Source organism: Indicator indicator, chromosome 4 (assembly GCF_027791375.1).
Source record: "Indicator indicator isolate 239-I01 chromosome 4, UM_Iind_1.1, whole genome shotgun sequence".
Taxonomy (NCBI): Eukaryota; Metazoa; Chordata; class Aves; order Piciformes; family Indicatoridae; genus Indicator; species Indicator indicator.
Window position 1 is genome coordinate 10,183,296 of NC_072013.1, and position 20,091 is coordinate 10,203,386.

A 20,091-nucleotide genomic window follows, 5' to 3' on the forward strand; every position below is an offset into this window, starting at 1 on the left:
CTCCTCACCTGGAGACATTAATCCTTTCCTAAAGGAAAAGAGAAGACAGGTGAAGCTATGAGGAACCGTGTCCGGGTGCGTGCCACCCCCCACGCGCCCTGGGGTGGTCAGTGTGTGTTCCCCTGCTTCAAGTCATGCCCAGGCATGCCCTCTCAGTCCCCCACCTGGGCGGTCTCCGGTGAAGCCGGCGCTGGGAGCGGGGTGTCCCGCCGGTCCCCCTGCACATTCAGCCTCAGGTGTGCCTTCAGCTGCGTCCAGCGGAGACAAAGGCTCGGAGAGTGCAGGAAGTGAAAACCAACTACCTGGGAGAGGAAAAAAAAAAAACCACAGTCACTCCCCTGCATGCTGCCTTGCGTAAGAGGAAGGGGAGGAGAGCAGGGCTGATACCATCTTCCACTCTTCTGGCAAGGGAGAGAGAGGGATCATTCCCAGTGGGAGCCCAGAGAGGTCCTCTTGCTCACGCAGGTACAAGGGCATCCACTCATGATAAACACCCCACCATCTCTGTGCTTAGGATGCTTCCGAGGAACCACAAGCTGGGAAGCACATAGTCGGTATCCTCTGGTGGCAGCGTTTGTGTTCTAGCATGGCCAGTAGCATGGTATGAAGCACCATTAGCTCAGGTCTCACTAACCCACATGGGTCACCCTTGCAGCTACATCACCAATGCCCACTGCAAGAGGTTTTGTGATCTAGTGCAGGCACCTTGAAATCGTAAGTTCTCTCCTCTTGGGATACAGCACTCCTTTTGAGTGAAAGCTCTTGGCAGCACGCATGGAGGCTTGGCTGCATGGTCGAGCTCTACCAGCATGGAAGTGAAAAAATGTAGGAATCCTAGAATGGTTTGGGTTGGAAGGGATCATCTAAAGATCATCTAGTTCCAGCCTCCCACTGATGATCAATATTTCACTAATCTCCTCAATCTCATATAGATCAGTTGTGGTCCATTTATCATGCCCTTGCCTGGCAGGATGGTGCTGTTATGGTTGCCTGCCATAGCTTCCATGTATTTTCTCCCTTCCTGCTTCTACTTGCAGGTCTGTGATCAAATTCCTCTGTCCAACAGCTACACCAGTGTCATCCACCCCCTCTGTAAACAGTCCTAAAACCCCTGGGTAAGCTGTCCTCATCCCTCTGTCATAGTCCTTAGGAAAGCAGGGAGTGCTTGTCATTTGCTTGGGCATTGTTTGTAATGAAATGTTGCATCACTTAAAGCAACAGCAGCAAATGGGAGATGGTGCTGAGCAGGGTATCTTTGAAAAGAGATGGTGAGCAGCAGATGCATCTTGAACAGCAGCTGGCTTTGTGGTTTTGAGGATCATTCTGGTGTCCAGCATTTCAATTTTTGCTGCTGCTTTCTGTATCTCTGATCCTGCCTCGTGTATCCTCGTGGGATACTGGGATCTATCAAGAGTCCCTGGAGACACGTTTCCCCCTCCTGGTTGTCACAGGCAAACCCTGTGGGAACACAGTGTTGTGGGAATGTTATTTTTCAATACCTTGCCTGACTTTCTATGGCCTGATGCTGATGCGTGTGGGTGGTACTGACTTCTGTTTGGAAAAGGGACTTGCTTTGATCTGGCTGCGGGCAGGGTATAAACCCAAATACAGGCAAAGCCTAAACCATGAAAATATGTGATAGGGCAGTAGGAAATGTGTGTGTCTGCAGAGCAGAGAGATGTTTTTCCTCACTGGCTATATGAACCTTTGTCAGAAGCAGCACAGGTGTCTTCCACTTCACACTCAGACCCCATCTCTACACCAGGACTTTAGGACTCGCCTGCAGACTGTTCAAGTGGGAAAGGGAGAGCTGACTTCACTGTCCTGCACGCCTTCTAAATACATGCAGGAGAAATAAAAAAGACAAAGTTGTCCCCTTCTTTTATTCTGCACTGCCTGAGGCACTCTGCTGGGGGCTCTCTCTTGTGTTTCACCTGGAGGAGACTTCTTGCCGGATAAATAGTTAAAGCCTTTGGTCTGCATCCAGGTCAGGCTCAGTGCAGTTCCCTAGTGCAGGAGTCTCTAGTCAGGCCGCAGTTGGTCTCATCCCCTTTGCAAACCAGCAGCCTCACCTGCATATCTGCACCGGCAGAGCTGTCCCTAAACAGTCTGATTTGGTATTTTTGTGTAACTGGCAATAACCCAGTTGACATCAGCAGTAGTGTTGTGTTACAAAAACTCTGTCAGGGGTTTCCTGCAAACCTGAAGGATGTGACTTCCCTCCTGCTTGTGCCACATAATGTAACTTCTACAAATGCAGAGCTGGGAGGACTCCTAGACTGGCATCTCTAGCCCCCTTTGCTCTCAGCAGAAGGCTTTGCTAATGTCCTGCTGCAAGGTTTGCTGCTGCTCACCCTCAGGGTACTGAGAGTTACCATACATTCGGCTTTCTTGTACAATACTGTGTTTTCATTTCAAAATCTCCTCTCCTTTTGTCACCTGCAGCTGTGTTTATTTTAGTGAAACCATCTCCTAACTCAGTCTCCAGTTTGCTAGTGCAAGCATACCATGATCTTTCAATCATTTTTTTTATGGCAGGGTCTCTACTTCCCCTGTGTTACCCTAGTGGCCTTATTTTTCTGCACATTTCCCACTTTCAGGTTTCTTATTATAAGATATGTGTTACAGAATTCTATGCCACAGTTTAAGGAATGGATCACTGTTAGAAGTGTTTAATCATCTCTCTCTGCTGGAAATACATTGCTGAGTACATCTTGGGATCATGGTAGTGTCATTCATAGGCTCACCGCAGAGACATCTTGTGAACAATAAATGTTTTGTGGGCCTCGGTCTTGTCCTTTCTGACGTTTTTGTGTCATCAGTCTACAGCTAAATTTTTTGGTGACAATTTCCTAAGTATGTGAGAACTCTATATTCTTCAATTTGACCCCCCCTTTTTTTCCCCCCTGCTTAGGAGTTGGGCCTGGCTTGTTTATTTGAGCTTCAAAGACCATATTTTTGGTCCTCTACTGTAGGAGGGATGCATCCCACCCCTGTACTAGTAGCACAGTTTCTAAATATGCTCAGTTTCTTCTGGAGAGTTTCAGTAATTAAATTTTTAATCCAGATTAGTCCTAGCATCAAGGACTTCTCCTCTAGGAACCTCTCTTTTCTTCCAGCTTGGTATCTTGCTCTTTGCCCTCCTAACCTAGACATCCCATCGCAGCCCCCATCTTCTGCCAAATGAGTAATTTCCTGTGTGTTATTAGCATGAAGGGAAAGTAGGGTGTGTGACTTTATGACTTGGGAGTGTTTTAAAAGGGGTCTTGAAGCCATGAGTCATCATTAGCATTTGTCTGCCTTTAAGAAGGGCTGCTCTCAGTCTGGCAGTAACCACACAGGAGATGGCTCGGGGGGTAAACTGCACCCTGGTTAAATATTTGACTAAGATTATCTGAGCTCTTAGACATGCATGGCTGGTAACAAACCCAGTGCAGGAGCCTGCATCACCTGCCTTCTCCTGATTACTATGGAGACCCCAGCGTGCACTGCAGGTGGATGCCCACCTTCTAGAGGAAACTGACCATAACAACCAGAAAAATAAAGAAGTCCTGATCCAGGTCCCCTTTTCCCCACTGTGCAGCCCAGCACCATGTCCTCACCATCTGCCATGACTTCCTGGCAGCAGATTGTCCCACCAGCTTCTGCAGACAAACCCACTCTGCTGTGCTTTACCGGGGAACCACTCCATGTATGATTAACTCTTGGGAGACAGGTTTGCTTGCTTACTTGCTTGTTTTGTTGTATTTGCCTCAGGTTAAACCTCCTGATGTGATTTAGGGGCGAGACCCGGATGCAAGTGACGGCACAGAAATGTGGCAAAGGAAGGAGACAGGGAGGGACCTCACGGGGCCATGACTAACTGCTGGTTTTGTGGAACAAAGCCAGGGAAATGATGCCAGGCTGCTGTGTCCTCCCAAGAGCCATTCCCATTGCATCCAGGGTAGCTCTGGGGAAGGGAGTTACAATGAGGCAATATTGTTTCTTTGGGGAAGTTCTTGTCTGCAGTCCTGCATGCACTGGCTTTGATTTTAGTGTTGCTCTTGAAGGTAAACCCTTAAGGGCAGGAGCACTGGGAAAGCAAGAAGGGAAAATGGTGTTGAGTCTAGTTACACCAAGAATGCATCTGCATTTTTTTACTTGTCTGCGCTTGGCATTTGCAGGGAGATAGGTATGGAAATGTGAAGCAAAGAACCTTCAATTTGCAGGAACTAGAATGAACAAAACATTCCCCTCTGAAGTCCCCATAGGCAAGCAGAGCTGTTCCTTATAGCATCTGGGAATGGAACAGGATCAGCCCTGGGGTTGCCCATGGAACCTTCTCCATCACTCCCTACACTGACCATATCCCCAGCAACCTTCTGATATTTGACATGTCCAGGCTGGCTGCCAGTGTCTGCCATGAAGGGCTGATGGCCATTTCCCTGTGGGTGAGAGCAGTACAATCCCTGCTGGTGTAATTTCAACCTTTCAAGGGGACCGGTCACAATAAACTTCTCGGTGCAAGAACTATACAGATGGCCTCTGCAACCCTGAAATGTTGAAATTGGGCTGAATACCAGGGAAGATTCCCTTCATCTATTAGGACAACTCCATTCATCTGTCCTTTCCAACTCTACCATTCAAGGACTTGCTGGAACCTCTGTGCCACATGAAAACATTGACAATGCTTTCAGTGCCACAGGCCTCCTTCTGTGGGGAAACAGCAAAGCAATGCAAGAGGGAGGGCAACAAAACAACAGGGACAGGTTTTCAAAGATCCCCAAATAATTCATTTGGCACCTGAATCATGTTATCAGCTTCACCTAAGTATTAAAGGGAGGGGGGGTTCCTCCTCTGTGGAGATGCTTACTCATCCCTCTACAGGATGTCTGAGGATGGACACAGATAAGCAGGATTAATTGCCTAAATAAGGAGAGGCCCAGGTTCTGCTGCTCCTCCGGTGTGCCAGAGCAGTAATTACAACTATTCCTCATGTACCTTTCTCATCTGCTCATGAGCCATTAGCCTTTAGCCTTCACTTGACTCCAGTCCCAGAGGCAGGAGGGAGGGCAAGCAGGCAAGCTAGCTCACCTGATCTCTTATCTCTACTGCTGAGACCTGTCTGTTTTCTGAGACGATGCCAAATAGTGCAATTTTGGGTTGATCAGTCAAACACTAAGTTGGGAAATGTTTTCCTTTGTCTCTCAGCATTCTTCCTTCTCACTGCCTTTTCATCACCTTACCAAAGGTGAGACTTCTGGGGGTGAGAAATAAGGCAAAGTACTCCTCTCCATGTAGCAGTATTGGTGAGAGGTGGGGACTCTCTGAGCTGGAAGCCCCTGGCTGCTTACTTAAGTATCCAGGAGTTGAAGGTGAGAGATGCTGCACTCTCCTCTAGAGCTCTAGGGCAGTCTTTTTGTTTTTTACTCTCCTGTGGAGATTCTGGAGGCTGAGGGAAGAGGATGATGGACATCAGGATGCTGGATGTACTGGAGTTGCTCACTCAGTGCTCTGGATTTTTTTAATCTCCAGTCCTGGCTACATTTTCTGTTCCACATATTTTCCATGTGTGTTCCTGCTCACAGGAGAGGGCAGGAACTCTCTACTTTGTGGTGTCAGCATAGGATTGATACAGTCACGTCTGCTGCCTTCCCTGATATAATTTGTGGTAACTATTTAGAGCCACAAGGAAAGTGATTATGTTTTAAAACAGGTGGAGAGTGGCTTCTGGCTGCCTTGAAAGGAAACATTCCTCTTTAGACTGAGACTCAAAGGAAAGAGGCCGACCTGGTTCTCTGGAAAGATGATCTGGGGCCCTGCTGAATTATTGAGCACATGCTGCAGTCATCAGCTCGGAGAGAAAGAGAAACACCAGCCTGGGTCACAGGTATGGGATGGAGATTGTTAGCTTCAAGAACAGAGGAGTGTAACCAGATCTGCCTCATGCGCTTGGCTGCTGTGCTGCCTGGATCATTACGATGCAGATGGTTTGGTGGCTCTCTCTGGGGCCAGAGATGGTCACAGAAGCCCACCTCCACACTATCAAGGCAAACCTCATTCCAGGGCATGGAGGAGCAGCAACCTCAGGCCATGCAGATGGTAACTGAGGCTCAGTGTTTCAGCTTAATGCTCAAATGTGTTGGCCACATTTAATCCCCTTTTATTTACCTGCAGAAATGACAAAGCAGATCTGCAGAGGATAGCAGCAGCAGCAGCTACAGCGGGAGGTCCACTGGAGCTTACACGTGCACAGCTCTTGTGAAAAAAACAGTTTGTCTGATAAGGATGACTCAGTTGCTCAAGTATATGTGTTCACTTCTGAAACCTTTTGGTCCAGGTTGTATGGCTAAGGCTATAAGGAGAGATAGTTAAGTTAAAAATAAGATCTCATCCCCTAGCCACACCTGAGATCTCTGAGATCCCCCCCACTCTGCATGTCCAAACAAAATAGTCAATGTTCTTCTGTCCCTTTTTCTACCTGAATCTGCTGTGATGTGAGGAAAGAATCATAGAATGGTAGGGGTTGGAAGGGACCTCTGAATGACTTAGGGAAGGTCACACAGGAACACATCCAGGAGGTTTTTGAAAGTCTGTAGAGAAGGAGACTCCACCACCTCTCTGGGCAGCCTGCTCCAGTGCTGTCACTCTCACAGTAAAGAAGTTTTTCCTCATGTTGACAGGATGCTCAGCGCTGTGAAAAGAGTCATGTGCTTGCTTCTTGTTTGGTGGGAGCTGACACTGGCAGTGGCAGGTGCAGGTGCAGCTATAGGAGATGCTGCCTCATTCAAAGGGGACAATATCACTTACTCTGTTTGAAATATCCAGTCCTGTGCTGTGCCTGCAGGAACTTCTACCATGTCCTTATGGAATGATCTTGCACACTTCTTCATCTTGCTTTAGTGATAGGAGGCCTATTTTATCTGTAAACATTTATTTCCATATCACCACCTTCTTGTTACAAAAAAATTGTGACTAAGCTCTGGTAAGGCAAAGCAGTGTGATGGACATCTTCTAACCTGGCTCGTTTTGGCTTGTGGCTTTCTTGAGAGAGCCTTCAACATCCCCCTCTGAATATCTTATTCCATTGTAGGGTGAGATTAATAGAGCAGTGTGAGGGTACCAGCATCTGATTATTACTTTGTCAACAGAGTACAGACAGTGGGGTGAATCTGCTTGTGGACTTCTCCAGATGTAGTACCTCAGTGCATTGCTTATGCTCCAGGTTGCACATCAAGAGCAGCTAAAGCTGTTTGAAGAGAGCAGGATCTGTTGTCTTCTTCCTCTTCCATGCACCTGTCCTGTGACTTCTGGATCACGTACTTCATAAATTCAACCATGCTGGCAGAGGATTGACAGGGCAAACTCCACCTGCCATGTAGAGTTGAATTGAACTCATCAACAAAGAGCACCAGAGCCAGTGGAGGGGATGGAGGAAGGAGGGAACTTCCCTGCCTGTGGAGAGGATGCAGAAAGGAGGGAACTTCCCAGCCAGTGGAGAGGACGGAGGAAGGAGGGAACTTCCCTGCCAGTGGAGAGGATGGAAGAAGGGGGCAAATTCCCTGCCAGGCTTTCAGTCACTGCAAATCTTTGGATTGACTCAGGGATGCTCTTGGTTCTCTTTCTCTGGTTTTAATGCCAGCCTTTGTGGAATTCCTTGGAACCAAAGAAAATACAGGTTGTCTTCCATGGCTAAAATAGGTCAGTCCTTGAACACAAAAACAGAGCACTGTTTGGAGACAGGAACTGAACACCTGGCAGTGTGTGTCCTTTGACCACAGCTACCTTGTGAAAATCTGCCTGTGTTGGGCCAGCAAATCAACCTTTGGAAAGTCAATAGCTGTAAACATGTGACAGGATGATCAATGGGCTTTGCAAGGTTTCTTGCAGTTAAGAACCACTGAAGGACCTACACTCACTGAGTATGCTGTGAGCCTCTCACAACACAGATTTTTCTGGGAAGTTTTGGCCTAAGTAAGACAGTTTTGGGAGTGAGATTAGAGGGAGGATACAGCCAAGCAGTAAGAAAAAAATGGGTAAAGCTGCTTAAATGAAATAACTGACATCTGTCTTCTGAATAGAAATATTAGGCTGTCTGAAAAGCAGAGTAGATGATATCACTTTCAGGTTTATTTTAATACTTTATCCCTCAGTGTGGAAGCAAGTTTTGGGATCAGCATTTTGTGGAATTTTCTGTCACAAAATGATACTTTGTTTGGGGTTGGGATTTTTGTTTGTTTGTTTTTCTCAAATTAACGATAAAAAGAAAGGCTGGGATAGAATCTGGCCCTACCCAGTTTTCTATCACCCTGTGTGCAAGAAGTTCCTGGCTGGCTGTACCACCATCCCTCTAGGCACAGGAATGTGGCTTTGGCAGGGGCGCTGGGTATGACTTCCCTTGCAAATCGCCCCACGCTGTCCAACAGCAGCTGTCAGTGGGAGAAGGTGGTTGTTTTTCCTGTGGTTTATCTAGCTCTTGGTCTCCAAACTAGAAGTGCCTTGGCTGCCAGGAGCAGCAGAGGCGTACTTGCTTTTCCCATATAAATCATGGCACCAGGGTTGTTGGATCTGCCTCATGATGGAAGGTCTCAGCTGCCTCATCCATTTGATAGGGCAGCTGCCTGGGCAGGTCGCTGGAGGGCTCTGGGAACAGACAAATAAAGAGGTGTGATAGAGCATCTAGAGGGAAGACAGGTGTCCTAGTGATGTGGCACTCCATACACACAGCCAGCCTGATTTCTGCTCCTCTGAACAGTCTATCCTCTCACGTGTATCCTTTTAAAACAGCAAAGGGCAATAATGCTGCAGACCTTTAACCTGTCTTCCAGTAAGAAAGAGGGTGTCAACCAAGCCATGATAACATAGAGTACAGTAGCAGTTTGTGATCTCAGAAGCCTCTTTCATAAATGATCTCAAATTCAGGCCACCAGGATTTCTACAGAAATTGTTGATAAAACTGAAATAAATTTACAGACTGAGGAGCAATGTAAAGCCACAGAGCCATGGAATTGGTTAGGTTGGAAAAGACCCTTCAGATCATCGAGTCCAACTGTTGGCCCAGCGCTGCCGAGTTCACCACTAAACCGTGTCCCCAGGCACCACATCTACACATCTTTTGAACCCCTCCAGGGATGGTGACCCCACCGCTTCCCTGGGCAGCCTGCTTCAGTAAAGCATTTTTTCCTAATGTTCAATCTAAACCTGCCCTGGTGCAACTTGAGACCTTTTCCTCTTGCCATAAAATGGGACTGCTGAGCCCAAGCTGGCTTGCAGTGTCACTGACCTACTCTCCTAAAACAGTGGATGCATCCACCTGACTCCAGACCTCTTCTCCTTGTCCGTGCTGGGACCAAACTGCCAAATACATCGCTTCAATGGGAGCTAAACCCTGCAGCTGAAGGCAAAGTAGTTTACAAAGTCTTGTGGAGCTTGAACACAGCAGGATTTCACGGCCTGATGTCTGGATCAGCCCTCTGGAATTGCACATGCACATAAGTTATGCCTGTAGGAAAACAGTAATTTAAAACCTCCTGCTTCCCCACCTCTGGGAGCTGCTGTGTTAAATATTAACCAGCTTGGTTCATCAATTCCCTGGTTCACTTGGCTTCTTTTAACAACAGATGTTATTACAACAACTCCTCTGCCTGCCTCCCTGCTCCCATCAGCACAGCCCGTGGTGAAACCCAAGAGTCTGCTGCTGTAACTCTGCCTGCAGAGCCTGGCTGCTGCCCTGGCTGTGTGCTCTCCCCCACCTCTCTCCCCGGGATCACCAATGCTGCCCACCCTTGGCGCCTGCGAGCAGCTTGTGAGCCACAGAGAGGCCTTGCTTAAAGCAGACAGAGAAAAGGAGTCGGGGAGCCCACAGGAGGGACAGCTGCAGCTGTTGGAGGAGGAAGCAGTGAGCATGGCCAGCAACCCCAGTGCACTGCCCCGGGTGACTTTCCAGACCCCAGAGAAACCTGGGGAGGAGTCCTCACACAGGAAGCTGGGCAAGTTAACCATCAAGTACAACCGCAAGGACCTGCAGCGCTGGCTAGACCTGGAGGAATGGATCAACTCCCAGCTGCAGGAGCTGTACCAGTGCCGGGTGAGTCACTGGGGGAAAACAGTCCCTCTCTCATCAGGTGAAGGGGACTAGATGCCCTGTGTGTTGGCACAACAGTTTGCTTGCTCTGCCTTGTTGGAAGTAGCTTCCCATCTTCAGTCTTCACTAGGTATCTTATTGCCACCTGCTACAGCGCTGTCTCTGACTGGTGTGTTTGCAAGTCAGAGGAGTTTGCACCAGTATCATCAAACTAGCTTTAAACTGCTTGGTCTTGCACCTGCTGGGGTTGGGTGTAGCTCTTGTTCAGGTTAGTAGCAAAACCTAGAGATGTACAAACCTGGGATGCTTTCTTGTTGCTGAGCCTTGTGTGGTGATAGGTTTTGCTGCAAGCAGCTAGCTGGGTAAGAGCTATCCATGTATCCTTGTTCCTTTTGGTCACAACAGCATGGCTACAGCTGCCATTGGAATGAGCTCCAGATAATGCTGTTTCTGTGGCTCCAGGGTCTGGACACACTACTGGCAGCATAAGAAAAAGGAAAAAACCAAACCGTGACCAAACGTAGAGATCCTATGCCTTCATCTTCAAAGATCCCCACAGCTGTCTTTCTTGCCTGAGATTCCCTTTGCACACCACCAACAGCCCTTCCTAAATTCTTCCTGCCTGAGAGCTTTCCCACTAAGATCCAAGAGTGCCTATGTCCAGCACCTGAATGCTACCAATCTTTGGTTGATCTGTTGCAGGGTACATCATATGTTTCCTTCAGGGTGGTGTTACATTTAAGTCAAGTGCTAACACTGGTTGGGTACACTGAAATTTTAACTCGGTAGTGTCATTTCTATTCATATTTTGTGCTTAGATGGCTGGCACTTCCACTGGGAGTGTTCAGAAGGGATGGTGCTTTTCATTGTTTGAGATAGTTCCTTTGGAGTGTGCTACAGGAGAAGGTGAATGGATTTCTGACATTGTACCTCATGGTCTTAAACCTCAGGCTGAGGGAGCTGAGTCTTTCTAGCTTGGAGGAGCCTGAGAAGTGACCTCATCCATGTTTATAAACATGTGAAGGGTGAGTGTTGGGAGGATGGAGCCAGGCTCTGCTCAGTGATGTCCAGTGACAGGACAAGGGGCAATGGGTGCAAGCTGGAGCATAGGAAGTTCCATGTGAACATCAGGAAAAGCTTTTCCACTGTGAGGGTGACAGAGCACTGGAAGAGGTTGCACAGAAAGGTTGTGGAGTCTCCTACACTGGAGACATTCAAACTCCACCACCAGGATATGTACCTGTGTGACCTCTTTAGGTGATCCTGCTCTGGCAGGGGGACTGGACTGGATGATCTTTCGAGGTCCCTTTCAATCTCTAATATTCTGTCATTCTCAAGACATGTTGGGAGAGAAAAATGATTAATTTCTGTTTTAGTTGATGCAAAGAACATGCAGCAGAAAATAAATATGGAGGAGAATGCCCCTTCCTCTGTTACAAATGCATGGCTCCTCTGAAAATGAGCATAGCACTGCTCCTGTTCTGTTAATCAACATTCTCAAACTTCCCAAACAATTTTAGAGCTTGTTTAATGAAAATGACAAAGGATGAAAGCTCATCATCTCTTCAAGACTTACTGGTGAGTTTCCAGTTGTTTTCTATAGTTTATAAAATGACAGTAACAAATTCTCAGCTGTATCTCAGGCCTCATGATATAATACCTTATGAAACACCATACAGTGGACATAGGAGTAGATGTTGCTGCTAGTCCTATTCAGAAAGGCAAAAACTCAGCGTGTCTCCAAACTGCTGGTCCTGGTGAGTGAAGGCTGTTCAGAAGAACAGCAGCAGTGGTGCCACACTGAAGTTTAAGGGACTGTTCCTGGGCTTGTTAGCTCAGTGCAGAGTCCTTAGCCTGACTGTAGAGATTTGGCAGAGATGGGCAAGGAGAATGGCTGCTGCTTTGAGTAACAGAACACCTTGCCCTGGGGGGGAATTATTGCTGTTTTAAAGAGATGGTTTGGGGTTTTTTGAGACAGGTGAAAAGCACATGGTACCACCAGTAGCATGGTACCATCAGTGATGTGACCCAAGGTGAGTGTCCTTGTGTTCTACTCTTACTTGCTCAAGTCTATGGATGTACGCTTGTAAAGGTGTCAGAAACACAAACCAGGTTGTGTTATCATTTCTGATTTTCTGAGATTTACTGCCATCAGAGGAGCTGCCCAAAGGGGATAGTTTTTATCCTACTACAAAATCCTAGCAGGCAGAAGTGAGGAATCCAGCCATGCCCTTACAGGCACAGATTGCCAGTGGATTGCCTTTGCTAGCACCTCTGCAGCACAACAGGTTTCCCAGCTTCCTGGTGTATTTGGGCCAACCAAAGGCATTTGCTACCAGGAAATACACAACATGATGCTGTGCCAGGTCAGAGGCTGCTAATAGGATACAACGGGGGCTGACATAGAATCTTACAAAATAAATACATGTGTCACAATACATTACTTACAACCACCCAGGTGCCCAGCAGGTCCTCCTGATCTCCTTTGTGGATTGTAGCAAGAGTATTTAGTTAGTCCTGCTAGTCTGGATTTCCTTGGATCCATCTATTTCCATCACACTGTCTCTTTGCTGTCTTCTTTCTTTGCTCCACCTGCCCTTGGCAGCATAATGTTCCTCCAGAAATCTGTGTGACAGAGTGAGAACAAACAGCATTGCAGATTAGCCAGCAAGGTTAGTTCAAACATCACCTCCTGACATAGATAATCTGAATGCTGTGATACTTACTGCCATGGGGCTTTTTACAAAGCAAAACTAAGACTCAGGAGACAATTTTGGTGTTTTTTTTCAAGATGATTCCCTGCACATGGAAGTCAGGACACCATCCACACTAAGATCAGAGAGCCATCAGGACTCCTACCCTGTCTTGCCCTCTTGACCTACGGAGCTTTTTAGCCAGGGACAAAGTCAGGCTGGATCAATGCTGTTGTCTGACAGTCACATGGAAACTATTACTTCTAAGAAATGCTGTGTGGGTCACAGTGTTACATATATTTAACTCCCTCTTATTACTTACTGTGAAGCCAGCTGTCTAACAAAGCTAAACAAAGGTTTTCTGCTTCCTCTCTGGCTTGGTATAAGACACTGCCCTGAACAAGGTTTGTTCTTCCTGTAAGTATTATCATAAAGATATTTATTATTTATTACCTTTGTGATAACGCTTACAGGAAGAAAAGAAACTTGTTTAATGTTTTATACACACAACCATAAAGGCTACCCAGCGACCAGGTACTGTGCTGTTTACTGTGTTAAAACATCACTGGTGCTGTCTTGTCACAAATTCAGTTTGGAGACGCTTTGGAGACCACAGCCTGCTTTCCTTCCAGTCTTGTAGAGGCATGTGGAGCTACAGTGTGTCTGTGATCAAGCATATAAACGTTTCCAAGATGATTACTCCAATCACCAAAGCCTGGGGTCTCTCTTACCTTAAAGGCGACTGTTACATCCTGGTCGTGTTTGCCAGATAAAGCTGACAAAATATTATTAGGCCCTCCAAAAGCATCATTGTTTTACTCTCCATTACTGCAAAAAGCCTTAGGATAAATACCAAGGAGACTCTGAATGCATTTAGCCTAAAAGCCCACGGTCTCCTTTCATCAGTTGTGTCTCTCTGAGATAAAGCCCCACTGGATTTATTTGGTGAACACTTGTGTGCTCTTCACAGCTGAGGGCTGTCCCAGGCTGGCTCACGCTGTGCTGCAGTCAGCAGCTGCAGCTGGATATTCTGGAAGAGGTCTTTCCAGGAGGGATGATGATCCCTGAGCAGTGCTATCAAGCGATAAGGTGGAAAAAGATGAAGAATGTGGATGTCAGGATGTGTGGCTGTAGCAGGCACCACAGAGGGGCTGCAATCCATGCCCTCTTTTTTTTAGAACCTCCTTATTCTGAGATGATTTGTAGCATAACTTTGCAGCAGAGTTTTATTCTAACCACTGCATTCTCAACTACTCAGTTCTTTAAAGATGGCCTCTAGAGTTCCTAGAAGTTTGAATGTTTATTAACTGTGGCTTGGTTATTTGTTTGTTTGTTTCAGCTAAGAGAGGAAACAGAGGCAGCAGCTCCTGAACCACAAATTGATCTTGAAGATCTCCTGGAGGTCCCTAATGAAGAACAGAAATTAAAACTACAGGTCAGATAGAGGGAATTGGTGACTTTAAGTTGGGGACTTGCTTCATAAAGAGAAGCAGTGATGCATGGGGTACAGAATCTGTATATAGAGTGTGCATGATGCTTCCCTGCCTCCTAGCCTGTCAAATGCAGTACGACCACAGGGAGGGGAGACCAGGTCAGCTCATAAATACTAAAATGACTCCCCCTTTGATTTTAGGAAATCCTCCACGAGTGCTCCAGCCCAACAGAGGTGAGTGAAGCACCATCAATATATACCTGTGCTGTAAGAGTGTGTCTCTGTTGCTACTTGGTTGAACAGCCAAGAGATTACTGTGCCTAACATGATGTTGCAGACATGTTGAATTCCCAGTGGGAGGTGTTTGTCATTTTGTGTAAATCTGCATGGGTGAGCTGAAGGCAGAGCAGTGGAGCAAATAAGGATTTATGCTTTGCAACCAAAGAATGCTCATTCCCTGTTTTGGACATCCTAAACTGACCAAAAAAGCCACAGCCACAGGCAGTGATACAGCTCCCAAACCATCTTGTACATTGTTAACTAAATACATTCGTGGCTCAAACCACTCTAGTGTTACAAGTGGCAAGAATGTAGGATGGCCCTCAGATTTGATTGGGCAGATAACTGTTGAGCTGTGGCCACATCAGTTAGTTTTATACATGTTGGGGTTGGATCGGTTTTGGGTTTTGTTTTGTTTTTTGTCCCTTTTGAACTTTACAAGTACTGGTTTTGAGTCAGAGAGTTCAAGAGATCCCAGAAGTTCTCACAACGTCCAAAGGACTGGAGTCCAACACTTGGCAGGGTAGTGGATGCACCACACAGCAACTCCCTTCACTGCTCTGCATCTCTGCGTGCCTGAGCAAATGGAGTCTCCCCATCGCTGCTTCAGTCACATGCATTGCCTGTGAACGTTGTGCTTGGCCATCTTGCACCAGTCTCCACATCTTGTCAAGCCTATGTGGCTGTACAGTGGCAAGCATACAGGAAATGAGTTGGATGCAAACTATTGTGGAAATCAAACTCATTTTAACAATCATTACAGAGAGTCTCCTAGCAGAGGTTCAGCAGACAAGGCTGGCAGGAGGGAAATAGTTTTCAGAGTGTTTGAATTTCAGATCTGAGGTAAGAATCTCACATTCTCAGAGAAATAACTGAAAAGAGTTTGCTCTACTGATTCATGAGTGTCTTGCAGACAGCATGGTATTGCCAACTACAGATGCTGCTGCCCTATTGGCAAAAATAAGTACTTTCACTCTGTTGATCTTGAGTGCAGTCCCCTTGAAAAATCACAGCAGCCTGTCTGCAGAAAGCAGACAGAGGAAACAAAACTGGTTTCCTCTAAAGGGACTAACTGTAAAGGTACGCATGGTCCTGGGCAGTTAACTTCCAGAGCATACTGTGGCAGGCAGCCTCTGACCACCCAAGTGAGGAAGCTTCCACACAGCACAAATGGTAATGAGTTACAATACTTCCAGAACCCTGCCTAATTACAAGGATATGTAGCTGTCTTGTCAAGTGAAGAAAGGCTGCACACTCCTCCATGGTGATGTTACTTGTCATGCAGAGGGTGAAGTTTGCACCAGTCACATTGACTCCTGCTTGGAATAACCAGATGGTCCAGTTCAGTTCATAGTGCTGAGCTGTGTCAGCAAAGTAGTTGGGGTTTATCTCCATTAACTGCTCGTCTATCTCTTCTGCCTGTCCTCAACCCCTCCTCCAGGTTATCATTAGTCCTATGTATGTTTTGCTCCACCTCTCTTCTGCCAGCCACTTCCTTGTCAAATTGGCAGAGCTCCAAGATGGTTTACAATCCACAGCATGGAGCTGTGCAGGTTGAACAAGAGGGACAGCTTGCTTTGCCCTAGATTGGGAGCGCAGCAGAAGTGGGCAGGAGGTTATGGTGGCAACAGGAAGCAGTGGAACCTAACAGAGGACAACAGCATCCTGAGGTCATCTCAGGGTGAACAAAACCCAGATATCTGGGATGAAGAGGGGCAAGCAAGTAAACATGACTGCTCCAGAGGGAGACAGGGGGAGGGAAGCAGAGAGGCTTTTCGACCCTTTTCATCCATCAAAAGGTCTCCTTTCCTAGGCTAAAAGATAGTTCTGCTGAACACGTAAAAATTCTGGCTTCTGCTCAACACAAAGGTGAATGTGAGAACAATGCAAGCACCACAGTACCCCCAGGGCTCAGGAGCCCTGGAATTAACATGACATCCTTCTTCAACCCATTCTCATTGCAGGACTTCATTACAGAACTGCTGAGTCGATTGAAAGGTCTCAGGAGAGTCACCAATCCTCAGAAGAAATGACCTTGCCCACGTGGACCACCAAGCTTTGGTCACAAGGAAATGTGCATCTTCCCCACAAAAACCAGGATCAGCAACATCACTTCAGACTTACTGTTAGTGAGGAATAGCACCAAGTTTGTAAACTTTGTACCAATGGTTTGAAGTCTCCATTCCTTCCAGAGCTACACATACAGCAGAGAGCAAAACTGGAGATTTTCCTGATTCTTAAAGGGCACTTTAACCTGAGGGAGTAGGGTGAGATGTCTTAAAGGGCACTTTAAGCTGGGGAATAGGGTGAGATGTCCTTCCTTTAGTTTTTTCTAGGAATTTCCATGATGGCTGGGGAGCACTGAACGCAATCCTCAGGCACTCATCAGGATTTCTTCCTTTCCAAGTGCTGCAAGGAAAACAAGGCATTGGTTATCACTCATTCACTGGATATCACTCATTCACCAACGTGGAAAATAAGTTACTACTGAGCTGCACCCTGTTTCAGCCTGGCTGGGACCCAGCTGTGATGTCTCTTGCCTGTTACTGCTGTGCCCAACTCTACAGCACTCCACGTACTTTCTAAATCTTATTAAGCCTTGGCTATTCCTGAAGGTTAGGCAGATACTATATGGCAGGATGGAAGGAAGATGTTCCAGTGCACCTGGTCTGCTCAAGGGGAAGAGGAAGTCAGTGAAAGAGCTGCTGAAGCTAATGGAAGAAGGATTGTTTTCCTGGGTTTGGTGGAATTTAGGACTTAAAGATTTAGATGCGTCTTCTAAAGGAGCGAGATCTGGGAAGGATTTTTCTCATCATTTAAAAAGATGTTGGAAAAATGCTTATTTTGTATATTAAACCAGAGAAAACCAGCTATGCATTGCTCTCTTTTTGGACTCTAAAGGAAAACTGAAGTGAAAAAAAAAAAGAAAAAGAAAAATCCCTGCTCCCAGTTCCCCTGCAAGGAGCCCCTCAGAGTGAGTCTTTTGTAGGCAGGTGGATCTCACAAAGGAGCAACAGGACACATTGTCTTGCTGCACAAACTTTTCTGGCTGCAACTAATGCATGGCTGGAAAAATACCAAGGAAACTGCATTCAGCCTCTCAGCAAGTCAGTAACCTGACCCATGTGTCTAGGAAATAAGATGGCAAATGGAGGCTGATCTCTTGGGCGGAGCAGACTCTCACCTTATGTCTCACCCCTATGCTCTCAAACACAGGAGGTGAGCTGCTGAGTTGCATCCAGAGGAGCAGCCAAGTACCAGTATGTTCAAGGCCAGTTTCTGAGTGCGTGTTTAGTGAGATAGGGACAAAAGGGACATGCAGGTTAACTAAGAAAGACAAACAAGAACTCCTGTCCTGGACCAGTAATATGTTAAATACAAGAGTCTTGCCATCTTTACCAGTAACAGGGTGAGTGGGTTAGTGGAACACTGCAACAGGTTGCCCAGGGGGGGTAGTTGAGGCCCCATTCCTGGAGATATTCAAGGTGAGGCTTGACAGGGCCCTGGGCAACCTGATCTAGTTGAGGATGCCCCTGCTTATTGCATAGGGGCTTGGGCTAGATAACCTCTGGGTGTCCTTTCCAACCCAGACCATTCTATGACCACTAATTACCTTTTGCTTCACTCCTATTTTCCAGCACAATGTCAGTGAACAAGCTGTGGGCTGTGTGCACATCTCTGAGGACAAAATCCAAGCTTCAGTAACAACTGTGATGTAAAGGTTTGCTTCTTTTCACATGCTGGGAATTAGCAAGCCATGCAGCTCATACCTTGTCCTAAGGCTACTCCAGGCAGCTTTCTCATTCACTGGGTTGGAGAAATGGTCTTCCTTTATCAGGTCTGGATATCTATCTGTTGTAACCCTACAGATGTGCTAAGTCACATCCTAAGGCACAGGCCTACTATCCTCAAATCTCAACTTTTTAAGTAAAATAAGTAACAAAATTAAACCCAGAGCTGCACTGGTTGTAGATCTGGCATTGCTCCTGAACTGCACCTGCTAAGATTCATGTATCAGACCCCTTGAGAAAGGAGAGCAACACATGAAGAGCCCTCAGCACTGTTAAAAACACCTATTAGGTTCAAGCAGAACTTCAGGGGCAAAAATCTGGGTGGACAGGCCATGGGTTGAGCGTCTTCAACCAGAGCTGTAATTAACTTCAGCACAGGAGTGCATAGCCATCCAGATTAATTACAAACCCTACCAGAAGGCTTTGTTTTATTCTGCTGAGCTGTGACAGCACCAAGACGTGAGATGCCTCTCCTCTGGCCTGACAGATAGACTTCCCCTCCCCTCCAGACATTATTCTGTATTCCCCCAGTATGAGGGGATGCAAAGAGCATTTTTGTTTGTGCTTTAAGGCAGACTTTTACAAACTCAGGAAAACGCAGATTCTTGAAACTCTGCTTGACAGGAGCTGTCTTTGTGCCTATTCTGTAAGTAGCAATAAAAACTGCTGCCCCCACGGTGTAGAGCTGGTTCTGACACCTAAGGACATGACTACCAGACAAGAGCAGTTCAGATGAGCAGTGTGACCATGGGGAACCCAAAGCAAGATGTGGCCAGTGCTAATGATTTCTCAGCCCAGGGGTAATCAAACAAACAAACAAAAAACCCAGCATAAGGCAATCAGAGCAACTTCTTTTTGCTTAGTTCTTAAAAGAAGTAAATCACACTTGCTTTTATTTAATTTTTGGGTGTTCTCAACCTAGGTTATAAGGACAGATTAAATTAATTTGTTTTTTTTAATAGCTTCCAGTTGACTTTGCTGTTTCTCAGCACCATCACTAGCAGAAGGCTGTAGTGTTTGCTATACAGAATACTGCCAAACAATGTTTCTTTGAGAGGAACTCTGCCCTTGTGACCCTACCAAGATAACTCAGAATGTACTGAAGTTCAGGTGCTTTTCTAATTGAAGATTGCTGAAGGTGTATAAAATAACCTTTAATGCAATTTCCCCTTGGTTATGACCAACATTGCCTTTAAAAAAATATTGTCTGCTGCTTTTGAGCACCTGACCACATTACAGCACTTGAGACTATCTGCATGTTTGTGAACCACAGCAAAGGCAAAGTTAATGCAGTTTAACCAAGCAGAGAACTCTGTAAGCTAACCCAACTTCAACCTGGTGTTATTATTTTGATCTCCTCTTGGGGTGGAGCCTACATGTAATAGTTCACATACAAAACATTTGGAGAGGGAAACAAAAGGCTCCTTGTGCTCTCGTGGCATGCTGCAAAGACGCAAAGGAGCTGATTATTTTTCTTGAAGATACCAAGTTCTCTTCAGTCCTTGAGTGGATATGAGTGAGATTGATCTGGCCTCCTGTCAGGAACTGATTGTTTACCAATCTCTTATTTGCAAGCACCTTTTAAAAGGCAAGGACAAGGAACCAGCAACACAGCTAGAAGTGCGCTGTACACTTGCAGGTCACGCAGCATTCATCTTTCACAACAGACACCTGATCTAGATACCCCCTCCCATCCCTTCTACATGTTGCTCCCTGGAGCAACAGTGGGAATGTTTTTTGGGGAGGGGGCAAAAGTGATTGGCCTGCTACTAAAATGGCCAATTACCTGCAGAAAGCTCAGCAGCCACAAAAACCTCCATTGGCGGTGCAAGG

At 46.4% G+C, this 20,091-nt stretch overlaps 1 protein-coding gene across 1 annotated transcript; it reads left to right on the forward strand.

Moving 5' to 3' along the window:
* Window positions 1–9,883: 9,883 nt before the first annotated feature.
* Window positions 9,884–16,500, forward strand: PPP1R14D (protein phosphatase 1 regulatory inhibitor subunit 14D). Its single transcript, XM_054400640.1, has 4 exons — window positions 9,884–10,066; window positions 14,096–14,191; window positions 14,390–14,422; window positions 16,432–16,500. Exons 1-4 carry the CDS (start codon window positions 9,884–9,886, stop codon window positions 16,498–16,500), a joined length of 381 nt encoding a protein of 126 aa, XP_054256615.1.
* The last annotated feature ends 3,591 nt before the right edge of the window (window positions 16,501–20,091 follow it).

Coding starts and splice junctions, on each gene's coding strand:
- PPP1R14D (XM_054400640.1), top strand. CDS start 9,884: ATGGCCAGCAACCCCAGTGCACTGCCCCGGGTGACTTTCCAGACCCCA. Junction 14,192..14,389: donor AACAGAAATTAAAACTACAG/GTCAGATAGAGG, acceptor CTTTGATTTTAG/GAAATCCTCCACGAGTGCTC. Junction 14,423..16,431: donor AGTGCTCCAGCCCAACAGAG/GTGAGTGAAGCA, acceptor TTCTCATTGCAG/GACTTCATTACAGAACTGCT.